The sequence below is a fragment of the Lytechinus pictus genome, chromosome 3 (assembly GCF_037042905.1).
Source record: "Lytechinus pictus isolate F3 Inbred chromosome 3, Lp3.0, whole genome shotgun sequence".
NCBI lineage: Eukaryota > Metazoa > Echinodermata > Echinoidea > Temnopleuroida > Toxopneustidae > Lytechinus > Lytechinus pictus.
The window spans coordinates 70,600,739-70,616,129 of NC_087247.1; the positions used below are offsets into that span (position 1 = coordinate 70,600,739).

General features: G+C 35.7%; 1 protein-coding gene across 1 annotated transcript in view; it reads left to right on the forward strand.

Moving 5' to 3' along the window:
* The first annotated feature begins 888 nt into the window (after positions 1 to 888).
* Positions 889 to 15,391, forward strand: part of LOC129255362 (interleukin enhancer-binding factor 2-like) — a 28,211-nt gene continuing 13,708 nt past the window's right edge. The window contains exons 1-6 of the mRNA XM_064097663.1: positions 889 to 988; positions 1,714 to 1,762; positions 2,420 to 2,482; positions 8,578 to 8,706; positions 9,108 to 9,210; positions 14,736 to 14,918. Of these exons, the coding sequence (XP_063953733.1) occupies positions 960 to 988; positions 1,714 to 1,762; positions 2,420 to 2,482; positions 8,578 to 8,706; positions 9,108 to 9,210; positions 14,736 to 14,918 (556 nt within the window). The 5' untranslated portion in view covers positions 889 to 959. The remainder of the gene's footprint in view (positions 989 to 1,713; positions 1,763 to 2,419; positions 2,483 to 8,577; positions 8,707 to 9,107; positions 9,211 to 14,735; positions 14,919 to 15,391) is intronic.

Below are 15,391 nucleotides of genomic sequence, written 5' to 3' on the forward strand. Positions count from 1 at the left end.
ATCCCATATCCAAAATTCATGCTAAGACATCGAATGCTAGACAAATTCTGAAAGTGATTGTGAGGTTGTGATGCAAGAAATGTGAATGTTTCTTCATAAGATGTACTGGTACCATATCGTAGTTTGCAATGTACAAGAACGGCAGTGCTGTGTGTGTGCACTGTGACTGTGAGGTGAGTGAGTGTGTAAGTTGCCAATATTGTCGGGACCTTTCTTTCTTGCTTACATTTGTTGATGAATTGATCAAGAACAGCAGATTTCCGCATACCGGTAATCTCTTTGGATACTTTGAAATCTTTAACTTAGTTTTTGTTTCTTCGTACCTCAAATATGCATGTAAATGTGAGAAGGATTTTTTTTTTTTAAAGTCCAAAGTTGGGGGTGCGGTTAATCCACGGGTGTGGTTTATAGTCCGTTACTTACGGTATATATCTTCTTGATAATGTTTTTAAGGCTATATGTAAGTCAAAATGTTTAAAACGCTGTTTAAATGACCATTAAAAACAATAAACGTTTTACCTATTTTGACAACCGTTTAATCGTATATACATGTACATGTACATGTAGATCTAGGGGGAAAAACATCCTTAAAAAATTGCTGAAGTTTCACATTTTGCATCTTTATATTCATGAAACAGCCATCTGATTTCCATATTTCCTTGAAATCGGTTTGATTTTAGTGGAAACTATCTAGTAAATGAAGAATATTCACCTCTTTCTTGATTCTGAAAGATTGTGTTATGATACACTCTTGCAACACCATGAAAGTCTACATGTGGCACTACAATATTGACAGAGTGTAACAAATTCCACCCGCTTTGTACGAACTTGAAAGTCGTTCTTTGTCAATGGTATGCCTTGAATAATATGTATGGTGTTGATTATTTTCTTTCAGGCCAAAGCAGACAAAAGTGGGGAATCGACGGGATCGCAGAGGTGGACAAGGACCCAGGGGTCCTATGAGGGGACAAGGAGGCCCGAGAGGGATGTATGTATATGTTTTATTATAAGCTTATGTTTCTGAGTTGTCAGTCTGCCCCATTTTTGTCTCACCTGCATAGCAGAGTGAGACTATAGGCGCCGCTTTTCCGACGGTGGCCGCGTCAACACCAAATCTTAACTGAAGGTTAAATTTTTGAAATGACAGCATAACTTAGAAAGTATGTGGACCTAGTTCATGAAACTTGGCCATAAGGTTAATCAAGTATTCCTGATCATCCTGCCTGAATTTCAGGTCACATGACAAAGGTCAAAGGTCATTTAGGGTCAATGAACTTAGACCATGTTGGGGGAATCAACATCAAAATCTTAACCTAAGGTTAAGTTTTTGAAATGTCATCATAACTTATAACTTAATAATATAGACGTAGTTAGCAATAATACAATATGTCTAAGCACTACATGCTATTACAGTGGCTTTAGCATGGCTAATCTTATCGGCGATCAAACATTCAAGGTTTCTTCATACCGGGTAGTAGTCTACCGGATAGGTGCACCTTGGTGTAGAGTGGCGAATGAGAAAATCCTTGCCATAAGAGTGCTATAATGGTATTTGAATCTCAGTCTGGAGACGTATCCACTGAGCCACAACACCTCTACGTTATTCTTAATGACTTTAAAAAAAGTGACAGGAAGCAATAGTTGAGCTCTATCAGCATAATCTGATATTATAGACATATTCAGAGTCTGGTCACATTCTTTTTTTTTTCTTAGGTGGAGAGCACCAGCTTTTATGCCACACATTCCATTTGATATAGTACAGGTGAGGTACATGTATTATTATACCCATTTTGAAATCTATTATGCCTGTTTTACAGTTTTCATAAAGTGTCTATTTGTAGTGAATATTCTCTATGATACATGGAATAGTGTTGAAATTGCTTTTTATTTTTAGGGAGCCATTTTGAAAAAAATGAGAGCCCTTTTTTATTTGACCAGAGCCATTTTTTTTCATGATTCAGTGCATGCATTCGCATCGCAGTTTGTCCTGCTTGTTTACAAATTCATTTAATAAACATTGTTTATTAAATTGCTATTTTATTTTTCTTCATTGTTATTAATTGTTATTAAAATTATTATTTAATTTATTGTTGTTCATGTACATGTAGATCGATTGTTTATTGTTTGTATCTCGTATATTAAATAAATGGACATTCTAATTTATACAATTTTGTCCATCAAATTGAATCTAGGATGAAGTTTATCAAATTTGAACAGAATTTGTATTCAGAGAAATCCTTTTCAGAATTACTTTTTGATAAAAACTCACTTGAAAATTATTCTATGAAATATTGAATGCATCACAGCCTGACAGCTAAAATTATTTTTCAAGCTAAGCTATGCCTACGCCAGCGCAGCCAGTAAACACAGCACATGATCATAATAATACATACTATATATTTGGTCATTTGCATTTCAGTGTGAAAGTGCTTTTCAGAGGACAAAGCCAGCTCCCCCAAGCGAGGATACACCTCTTCAAATGGTGAGAAGACAAAAATTCAATCCAATTATTTCAGCAGATACTAATGGTCAAGGTTTTTTACCGATTCTCCTGATAATTTCATTATTTGAAATTAAATATATTTCATCCAAGATATGTGTAGTTGTGCTTGTTGAATATTTGAACATTTGTTCATTGACACTTGTGGTGTGACACTATTGAAGATTACTGACATTACTGTTCTTGACTTGATTTTTCGTCAGATACATAGTATTGGCCCCCCAGTCAGTCTGCAAGCCACTGTGTTAATGAGCAAGATTTATCCAAGTCCTCTCATGGCTGAATTCATGTCCCTGCAATATCTCGTGAATTGTGAGACTTAGTTTCTCAAAGAATTTAATCCCTTTCTCCTTGAGTAAAATTGATTATTTTTGTACCATATGAAAGAGTAACGTACCATATGAAAGAGTAAACGTTACTCTTTCATACTGATTATTTCTTTTGAATAAAATATTTTGATAAATAAGTGAATTTTAGGCATGAAAAGATGCCTCAAACAGAATTTTCTTCCTCTTTTTTTTTCTCTTGCAAATTGTGCAAAATTTTGTGTTTTAGGCACAAACATTACATGTATTTATATCATCAGAAAGCTCAAACTCTATACTTTCTTTACAATGTCACTCTTGATATGTGGCACCTTTTCGATGGGTCAGCAGCCAGCTTTTTCCACCAAAATGCAAGACAAGATTTCTGAGTATTATAAAATCCAGAGTTCTGATTGGTTGAATAGTGTTTTCAAAACAACAGGCGCAGGTAATTTGAAGAGATTACCACATGGTGAATGTGACCCTGCAGAGGCCCAGTGTGGGAACATTGGAGTTTGCGTGGGTGTGTGGTCTCTATGACCAATCAGAGTGCAGTATTCTTGTTAAACTGCTAAATGTACTTGGCCTATGAAAAGCTGGCTGCTGACCCATCTAAGATACCTCTTCTTATAAAAATTATATCATATTAAAGCTTAGATCTTCAGCTTTATCATACTCTAAAAAATATTTGGGCCCAACCAAAAATTAAGTGTAAAAACAACAAGTTTTGTTGCATGAAAATAATTATTTTGTTTCATGTTTTAGATCAAAAGTTTCACCTATGCTACAAAATCTTTTTAAAAATCCAGACACATGACCTGAAAGAATGATATTTCTTCTTTATAAAGATACCAAAAACATGAAATTTGGTCAATATTTAGAGCAGCAATGGCCGAACAAAAAAAGGTGTTTTCGTCCGCACCAAGCTCATTAACAATGCAAAAACCCTCTAGTCATGAATATCACTTGGATAAAAGAAGCTACTTTTTGAGGGCTTGCCGACTGACTGCATTTACTCAGAATTTTCAAGAGTTCATTTTGAGATATTATACAATTATATCAGGCTTTGAGAAAGTTTAGTGGGAATTATTTATCCGAGTTTGGTCTGGCAATTACTATTTTTCAGAGGGGCAAAGCCTGCACCGAGGGAAAAATAGTTTTATTGCCAGTCCAACTGAGGATTGATAATTCCCACTATTTATGCTTTTGAAGGAAACGCCTGATATATACACAACAAAAAAAGTAATTCCCCCCTAAATCAAAATGCTGTAACTTTTGAATGGAATAATTTTGAGATATAATATACACTCATTAAGCAACTTTTGGGGAAAAATTAGATTAATCAGATAGGTTATGCATGAGTAATCAAAGATTGAATTAAGAATGACTATTTTTGTCTCACCTGCATAGCAGAGTGAGACTACAGGCGCCGCTTTTCCGACGGCAGCGGCGGCGGCAGCGTCAACACCAAATCTTAACCAAAGGTTAAGTTTTTGAAATGACAATATAACTTAAACTTGGCCATAAGGTTAATCAAGTATTACTAAACATCCTGCCTTAGTTTCAGGTCACATGACCAAGGTCAAAGCAGACCTTCATTTTTGAGGAGCGCGATTGCGCCAGCGCTCCTACCGCGCTCCTAAAAAAAAATGAGAGCAAAAAATCGCGCCATGGAAGTCTACATGTGGGACTACAATATTTACCGAGTGTAAGTTCAAATCAGAGTCGGGAAAGAGTTGAATATTGTTCATTTTTCTGATAGTTTTCAACTAAATAAAAATAATTTCAAGGAATAATGGAAAATAGATGGCCATTTCATGGATTTAAAGATGTAAAATGTGAAATTTTAGCATTTTGTATTTTTTAGCAGGAGCATCATATTTTGTAAACGTATTCCAGGCCTAGTTTCACCACAGATTAATTAATAGCTTCACAGCTATTGCATATATACGATGTTAAAAAAATCTACAATTTATCATACATGTATTGTATTGAATTGATTTTAGCTCCTCAAGGAGAGCGATTCTGAGGAAATTGAGCTCCTCAAAAAAATAAGGAGAGCGATTTATGGAGCTCCATGAAAATATAAACGTGAAGGACTGTCAAAGGTCATTTAGGGTCAATGAACTTGAGAAAATATATTGACCTAGTTCATGAAACTTGGACATAAGGTTAATCAATTATTACTGAACATCCTGCCTGAGTTTCAAGTCACATGACCAAGGTCAAAGGTCATTTAGGGTCAATGAGCTTTGGCCAAGTTGGGGGTATCTGTTGAATTACCATCATAACTTTGAATGTTTATGGATCTGATTCATGAAACTTGGACATAAAAGTAATCAAGTATCACTGGACATCATGTGTGAGTTTCAGGTCACACGATCAAGGTCAAAGGTCATTTAAGGTCCATGAACTTTGGCCAAGTTGGGGGTATTTGTTGAATTGCCATCATAACTTTGAAATTTTATTGGTCTAGTTAATAAAACTTGGACATAAGAGTAATCAAGTATCACTGAACATCCTGTGCACATTTCAGGTCACATGACCAAGGTCAAAGGTCAATGAACTTTGGCCATGTTTGGAGTATTTGTTGAATAACCATCATAACTCTGAAAGTGTATGGATAAAGTTCACAAAACTTTGACATGCTTGGAGTATGGTAATTAAAGGACAAGTCCACCCCAACAAGAAGCTGATTTGTATAAAAAGAGAAAAATCCAACAACCATAACACTGAAAATTTCATCAAAATCGGATGTAAAATAAGAAAGTTCTGACATTTTAAAGTTTTGCTTAATTTCACAAAACAGTTATATGCACATCCTGGCTGGTATGCAAATGAGGAGACTATGACGTCATCCACTCACTATTTCTTTTGTATTTTATTATATGAAATATGATATATTCTAATTTTCTCCTCATTGTCAAGTGATACAACGATTAATTACTCCCTGAACATGTAGAATTAGCATTGTTTAATACTATATGGTTCAGTCAAGTTGGTCCTTATTGTTAAATCTATAAAAAATGAAATATTGTATAATTTAAACAATAAAACACAAAAGAAATAGTGAGTGATGGACATCATCGACTGACTCACCTAGTTGTGCATATCACTGTTTTGTGAAAAATAAGCGAAACTTTAAAATGTCACAACTTTCTTATTTTACATCCGATTTTGATGAAATTTTCAGCACTATGCTAGTTTGATTTTTCTCTATTTATTCAAGTCAGCATTTTCCTGGGGTGGACTTGACCTTTAAGTATCACTGAACATCTCATGCGAGTTAAAGGTCATTTGAAGGTCATTGAACTTTGGCCATTTTGTAGGTAATTATTAGATTGCTGTCATAACTTTCAAAGTTTATATATAGTTTATAAAATGTGGATATAAGGGTAATCAAGTATCACTGACAAGTCTTAGGTCGCATGATCAAGGTCAAATGTCATTTATTGTCGATGAAGGTAGTATTGTATCTTTATATAAATGGTGTTTTTTGTGAATGATTATTTTATAGTAGTTTTCAAAGTCAGCACTGCTGCTGTATTGAATCGCATGATGCAGGTGAGACTGCCAAAGGCACTCCACTTGTTGAAAGTCACAAGAGCCGTTATTCAGATTATGTAAATATACAAATCTCCTTGTCTTGGTCCCTACTCTATGGCAAACGGCACAGATTCTATCCATTGGTACATTGTTATGTTGAGTGAAAATAATCATATTTATCCAGGAGTATCTTGAATTTTAAGTTAAAGTTTGTATCAAATTGAGTTAATATTGCACAAACTTTACTACAGACTGCAAAAAATCACTATTTTTACAATCTAATTCTAGTTTATTTTACACAAATGGAGTTACTTTACCTTGAATTAAATATAGTAGGGCTCCTAATCTTTAAAAAACTTCAAACAAAAGTACTGAAGAGTATAACAAAATGTTTCATAAAAACTAGAGTATACATGTAGATCTACTACTGGTAAATTAGCATTGCTAGATTCACCAGTGCGTTGTTTGTAACTGTAATGTTTGTAACAACTGTAATGACTGTTACTTAGACCAAAAACGTTATATTGCAAATTTCTTTAAGTTTGGGGTCTAAGTTCCAGGTTGATGACATGTAAATACAATTGAAATATGATAACAAACTTTGTATATGGGCTACAATGAGTTCAAACTGCAGAAGAATTCCCATCATCGTTCTTTTAGATCTAATAGTACCAGCCTCAATCACAAGCCAGGACAATCAAACAGTAATTTGTTCAACATTTATTCATCAAGTTTAACAGCATTCCAAAGTCATAAATACAATTGATGAAGGGTGAAAATCATTAAAACGTTCAACTCTGCAACCAGTATAAGAAATGGGGACTCCTGAGTATGTCAGTCCTAAGATTATCAGTTCAGGACAGCCGAAATCAGCAATTGCATTCAGCAATCATTCACCAGCAATAAGTAAAGTTATAAATAGTCTTACTTGATGTTTATGATGTTATATTAGGTAAAGGAAGGGTTGAACATCCAAGATGGCAACTTCCTGCTATGCTGTACACGTGATGTGCCTGTTCTGTCTATGGTGCTGTAGACATAAAAACTCAAATACCCAGTTGCAATAATCAACAATCAGGATAAATCTACACAATCCTCAGATTTTACGCTGAATAATGTAGAAAACTTCACTCTGTAGATCATCATTATTGATTTTTTTTGTTTTTTTTTGATGAAATTTGTACAAGATATCAAGTAAAAAGATGAAATTAAAAGCTAAAAAGTTCAAGCCCTAGTAAAACATGACCTGCTCACTTGGCGTGCGCAGATTCACCTTTTTCAGCAGATATGTGGTATGGATCCGGACAAGTCAGGGAGTGTGCGCAGTTCTCCCTTGCGAGAATGTATCGAGCGAAGCAAAACTATACGGAGCTATACGAAAACAATACAGAGCTATTTGAAGCAATGTGTTTTTCCTATTGAAATTATACTTTGTCACATGATCATGAATTGACGAATCATGTATCTAGAATACTTATGAATATTCATAAAGAGGGATATGATGAATATTAATAAGCAACCATAAGAAATATTTTTCATCACTTGACTGTTCTTACACTTCATGTCATATAAAAAATCTGGATCATATGTCAACACCATATGTTTGCCAGGGTTAAGTCTTTGAAACGTCATAAAAATGTTTAAGAACCTATATCAAGAAACATGGGCCCTGTTACGTCTGGAAAATTGAAAAAGAAAACAGAAGCTAATCCACTTAAATTTCTTTAAGGTTGCAACTGGCCCAGGATAAGCAATTTTCTAGATGTAACAGGGGTCTTGGACATACATGTAAGGGTAATCAGGTTTCACTGATGAATTATAAGTAATCTACATGTATATAGGATTGAAAATTATTTCAAACTTGGTTGCAATGATTGAAAGGTTTCAAATATTCTTGGTACATGAAATGGCTGTTTGATATTTTTTCATTTTAAATTTAAAAAAAGATTACAGATGCAGAAATACATCCAACGTTTCCAGTTCATGGTATAACTTACAGAGCTGAGAGTGTGTTCATTCATTTTTTTAAACAGTATTGGCACTTTGACACTCATCCAAACTTTCTCATTCTTTTCTTGTGCGCCTCGGAATAGAATATTTCTAGATGGATGGCGCTATATAAATGCCTATTATTATTATTAAATATTTTCTTAGTATCATTCATGATTTTGTTCAAGAAATCATTGTTAATTGTATTTTATTTTTACAACATGAATGGTCATATAGAGTTTATTGGAGAAGAATACAGAATTGACCCCAGGAACCAATGAACAGACAGCTGTCCTGAATCTTGTCACCAAAATCAGCTCTGTCCTTGACAATCTTATGGTTTCCCCTCCAGCAAATTTTGAAGTGGTGAGTCTGTTTTCTGGAGTTTATCACAAGAATATTAGTGACAAAAAGAATTTTTCTACAATGCAGATTTGTGTCATGATGTGAAGATCCTGTTACCAAAACATTACCTTAGTAATACTTTGAAATATTGCATAATTATAATTTCTCCTAAGTCTTATTGTGCACAAAGACCATAAGTATATTTATAAAAATAATGATTAAAAAAAAAAGTTTTATGTAATTGTATTCAAAGAGTAAAAAACCCAACAAACCTTTCTATGCGGTGCTGTATAGTCACCAACACACTCTTACCAGTGTAATTTTTTTGTATAATGAAATTTCCTGAATATCATGTATATGTGATAGACCAGTTGTATTTCATAACACATTTTGTTTGTTGTTTTGTTGAAATATCATTGCAGAGTATAGAGGAAGTGAGACAGGTTGGTTCATTCAAGAAAGCAACCATCATGGCCAATAGCCCAGTAGCTGATCTCGTTGTTATTTTCAAGACCCTTCCAACAAGTAAGTTATTTCAGTGTTAAAATTCTGAAGCTTTGGATAGATTTGGTAGGTTTAAGGACCTCTAAAATGGTTTGTTACAGATTTGCTATAACACTTATCTACACATGACCAGCGTCCTTAAGGATCACAGTGTGCTTACTGTAACTGCGTCTGATTTTTTGGCTGCAGTCTTTCTGAGTTTGTCATAGAATGATAACAGATCTGAAACAATTGACATTTATTCATGTGACCCACTAGCATACCTAAGGGGGGGGGGGCAGACTGCCCCCCTGACGAGTCACAACTGATACAGGGGACTTCCCCCCCTTTTGAGAAGCCAAATTAATTTGTAATGTAAAAATGCAATCAAAACAGACGTGCACCCCCTCTTTTGAACCTGAAGACCTTTTTTTTTTCTTTTTTTTTTGCTTGTCAAATTTTTTTGTGGTAAGAAATCCTTTATTTGTGGTTGAAGACCATTTTTTTTTGCTTGTCAAATCTTTTCGCGGACGTAATATCCTCCAAAAAATTTGCCCCCCTTCTGGAAAATCCTAGGTACGCCAGTGATGTGACCTTATTTGACAGGATGAACAAGTGAATTTTGATTTTGATTTTTCGATGATTCATTTTAGCGCTGCAGTAATGCAAAATATGTGGTAAAATGTGTTTTTTATTTATTAGTTATTTTAGCAACGGGAAAGATACCTTATATAAGTACTCTCCATGATAACTGATGGGGCTAGGTTTGAGGTCTGATTCCACATTGAAAGATTTCTATTGTTATGTAATCTTTTCTTCGTCAAGGCTTTCTTCTATTTCAGGTGAAGCAGTGATGGCTCTGGGGAACAAGGTACCAGAAGGAGTGACAGAGACAAATCTGGGGGCCATTCCAGAAAAGTTACTATTAATGGAAACTTTGTTATCCAATCTTAACTCCTTTGAAATCCTTGATTCTAATTGGATGCGTTGCATTTTTACCATGGTAGTTACGATTGGATGGCAATGTCAATATACATTGTAACAACGGGAACATCTGTGTGTCAGTGGAGGTGACATGTGTGAGCTGGGGGCTCAAAAATTTCCTTCAAATGTAGTCTTTTTATTGTGACATTCCATATTGTATTTGTCATATTTTGGACTACCAACATGCATAGGTGCAGGAAGCTGGATTTTCATTGCATTTTGTCTTAACTTTGAATCTGAAATTTGGAGCAGTATTTTGGAGTGTGGAGCTCTACATGCATCTACATGCATTGCCAAGTTATTTGAACTTTGAATTGAGCTGGATTTGGACATAGAGAGTATGCGTCAGTCATATTTTGATATTTTGATTTGTTATTGGCTTGTCATGGTTTACTTCAGATCTACTCTTCATATTGTTGATGGCGATGTATTAGTATGCATTCTTACTAATGTTAATCGTAACTTTTCAAATAGGTCTTCTTTTATTGTATGCATTTTGCGATTAGAGTGTCAGCATAGATCAGCATAGAAAATCCCACCCAATGTTTTTTGCTTTCTCCATAGCATTTTGTATTGTACACCTGGCTCTTAACAAAACTGTCCCTCTATGCAGTCAACTTGAAGGTCATCTATAGTTTCAAGCATTGACGGTCCAACCATGCTTGTATTGTCTGCATAGTAGGCCTGGGTTGAACAGATGGAATACCGGAATCCATCCGATGTGTGCGGGTTCCGGTTTTGTTTTTTCCGTTCCGGTATTCCGATAAAACAATGTGATGCATAGCAAAGAGTTAAACATTAATTTTTCATCTTCTGAATATGTTAACATAAGTATTTGTTATTCAGTCTTACCAATCATAACCCAGGTTTCTTTGTTACATTTCAGGTGACCACTGAGAAAAATATGAGAAGACTGGAAAAAACTTGCCGATATTTACGTGGCCATCTTGTTCTTTTTATTAGTACATGTAGCTAAGCTATGAGATGCATATAGAGTCTGCCTCCCTCTATATGTGTCTCGTAGCTTAACTGATACTAACAAAGAGAACAAGATGGTCACGTAAACATCAGCAAGTTTTTTCCCGTCTTCTCATATTTTTCTCAGTGGTCACCTGAAATGTAACAATGAAAACTGGGTTATGATTGGTAAGACTGACTTAAACATACTCGATAATTATGTTAGATATTCAGAAGAAGACTTCTTTGTACTTCCTCGTTCGTGAATTAATTTATCGGGATACCGGATTCTGACCGGTGCAACACTGGCGGATTCCGGAACAAGAAATTCTGACATTACTCAGGCCTACTTACATACCATAGACTGAGGGTCTTCCAACATAACCTTACCATGCTGACCTTCCATTCAACATTGCTGGGTCATCTTGCTGTTCTCTTCAGTGGTCAAGTGAAAATGAATCCAGGTCCTTCAGTGCAGAAATATCTATGTGCTATGTGTAGCAATGATGTTCAAGAAAATGACCATGCAATATTATGTGTTATCTGCAATCACTGGTGTCATATTTCATGCTTAGGTATCTCTTTGCAGTCATATCAACACCTCACAAATACATCAAACGGCTTTGCCTGGAACTGTATTAAATGTGGTTCTACACAATGTCGCAGTGAAGAAGTGTGCAGTTCTATCAATAACTCAAAAACATGTGCCTGACTTCTATGACTACTCTCTCTGCAATGATCTTATGCCAAGAGCAAGTGAATACAAATACCTTGGTGTGAAGATCACTACTGATTTATGTTGGAATATGCATTGCCAGAACATCAGACGCAAATGAAGTCATACTTTAGAACTTATCCGAAGAACCCTATCACTATGTCCCGAAGAGGTGAAAGCCAGAGCCTACACTGCATTTGGTTCATCCACAACTGGAATATGCATCAGAGGCATGGAACCCGCATACAGCTACAATTGTTAGCTCAATTGAAAAAGTGCAAAGATCAGCTGCTTGCTTTGTACATGGTGACTACAGGACCTCAATACCTTCCTCAGCCTTTGTGTCTGCATTCGGATGGGATAGTCTCTATACACGCCGTCTTCTTGCTCAGTGTACCCTCTTCCATAAAATTCATCATCATCTAGTTGCTGTACCTCTTCCTCCTACCATTGGTCCTGCCATATATATTGGACGACATGATCACAGCCTTAAATATGCTATCCTGAAAGATGTTTACAAGTTCTCCTTCTTCCCACTAACTGTCAAAATTTGGAATCACCTACCAGGATCTGTTGTAATAGGAATTCATCCTTGCGATGCAGCCTCCTGTTGGGTGTCTTATCCTGTATTTAAATCAAGAGGCATTTTCTACTTGCATGGTGCACACTCATTTTTACTGTATATAAGTGAAATGTCAAATTACTTCACCATGGCACCTTGCACTGATACACGTAATGTTTTCATCCCGGGGTAGCTTTGAAGCTACTGAAAGGGATTACTCTTCAAGTAGAACTATATTGAAAATCGTAAAAATGGAGAATCATATATCAAATTAAAGGAGAAAATAAGGAGAACACGATGGTGTAAATCATTTATCATGGAGACCGATGGAACTCAGTTAATTGATAGTTTAAAGTTCTCTCTCTGAATGCTTCAAACACGCAGAATTACGTCCGCGAAATTGGGGATTTTTTATGACATCACTTTCTGTACGAGAGGCGTGATTGGCTCTCCAACGTGAAGCTCCACTTGCATGCAAAACCTGTTCCGAGGGTACGTTTTCTCTACATTGTCACTGAATACTTCGATCCCGAAATGAAAGAAAACCCAGAAGTTTATCTAGATTTGGATTTTCAAATTGATGATTATGAAGATGAAGAGAATGATGATGAAGTTTCTAGCTCTAGAAAAACAAAGTGACGTGGATAGAGGTATACATTAGGGGAATTACGCCGGTGATTATGAGTCGGATAATTCAACTTGCATGCCGATTCGCTACCAACACATGCAGCTGATAGCTGCTCCGCGGGTCAAATCCATGAAAATGAATTCCATCACGACCACATCCAGACAGAGTCTCTTTCTTCTATCAACAACATAATGAGAATGAAAATAATGATATAACTGTACTTACAAACAAGTGAATATATCCGAACCTACATGTAGGCTGAAGGTAAATCAACTCAAGGAATAACAGCAGACGATATGCACCGACGATGAATTTCACATGGCTGGGAGATTGTCACTCGTTCTGTTAGATAAAATGTATATCTCATTATTTTGACTAAATTACGAAACTCTGAGAATTAGTATTCTACATAAAAATTAAGTAACACCTGGTACTATATTTTTTGAACTACGATAAAACCTTTTTGAAGCAAAGAAAACGAGGTGAATTAAAATTAGATATAAAAGATCATCCGGCTAGCTCGCATTCGATTGTAAACAATCAGCAAGGCGAGCACATAGAGTTAGATAAAGCTACGCTTTATCCAACTCTATGGGCGAGCAAGCCACTGAACTGAAAATACGTATTTTCAGTTCAGTGGAGCAAGCTGGCCATGTGCTTTTGATTGTTTGTTTACAATCGCATGCGGCTAAGTGGATGATCCTTTATATCTTATTTTAATTTACCTCAATTTCCTTGCTTCAAAAATATTTTATCGTAATTCAAAAAATAGTACCAGGTGTTACTTAATTTTCATGTAGAATACTAATTATCCGAGTTTCGTAATTTAGTCAAAATAATGAGATATACATTTTATCTAACAGAACGAGTGACAATCTATTCCAGCCACGTGAAATTCATCGTCGGTGCATATCGTCTGCTGCTATTCCTTGAGTTGATTTACCTTCAGCCTAGGTTCGGATGTATTCACTTATTTGTAAGTACAGTTATTTTACTATTTTCCTTCTCATTATGTTGTTGATAGAGGAAAGAGACTCTGTCTGGATGTGGTCATGCTGCATGGAATTCATTTTCATGGATTTGACCCGCGGTGCAGCTAGCAGCTGCATGCGTTGGTAGCGAATCGGCTTGCAAGTTGAATTGTCCTACTCATCATCACCGCCGTAATTCCCTTAATTTACCACCATCCACGTCACTTTGTTTTTCTAGAGTTAGAAACTTTATCATCATTCTCTTCATCTGCATAATCATCAATTTGAAAATCCAAATCTAGATAAACTTCTGGGTTTTCTTTCATTTCATGATCGAAGTATTCAGTGTCAGTGTGGAAAAAACGTACCCTCGCAACAGGTTTTGCATGCAAGTGGAGCTTGTGGAGCTTGACGTGGGAGAGCCAATCACGCCTCTCGTACAGACAGTGACGTCATCAAATTCGAGTCAATTCAGAGACCGATGCGAGGCATATTTCGGAGAGGCATTTTAGCGCTTTTTAATTGGCGATTTCCACCTTATGTATTATTTTCGTTATTTTTGAATGACCTAATGGTAATCCTCACATCATTACCTCTCCAATGATATATAATAAGGCCATATTCATAATCAATATATTTCTCCTTTAAAGGATCAAGGGACCCTGCATTTTTGTGTGAGATTGGTAGTTCCGATGCCACATATTCAAAGTACTATGATTATCCATCATATTGCTTTTTTAAATATTTCAGCGGAAGCAGTGATGGCTTTAGGCAACAAGGTAGTAGAAGGAGTGAAAGAGACAGACCCTAAAGAAGTACTTACCATGTTAGCTAATGAAGCTGGATGTGAGATCAGTAGTTCTGATGCCACTGTCAAGATTCTTGTCACCACCATTCCTCCAAACATGAAGAAACTTGATGCATCAATCCACTGTGAGTAAAGTAATTGAGATTAAGAAGTTTTCTATCATCCATGGGCGCTGAATGGTAGGCCACACACATTTGAATTTGAATCGACTTGAATTCAATATCTTCTTGACATACCAAGACCCTTGTGATGGTGCATTTTGGTTAATTACATATTTTGTTTATTACCAAAATGTGCAGTAACAAGTGTAATAGCCCTTCATATTAACTTATGCAATAAAAGGGGATAATGTTAGGAAACGAAGGGTACCACTTAGACAAGGAGATTCATGTTCACCTCATATCCATAAAAATAAAATCATGATTCCTTAGGATTATTGGAATAAGATGAAAAGTTGTCCCAGAATTGCACAATCACTTGTTCCTGTTCAATTTTGTAAGTCTAAAATTGTATTAATGTGATTACTAGACAGTTCTAGTGGAATAAAAAAAGAAAGAGAATCTGTTTCTGCCTCATGATACATGTATAACCCTTCTTC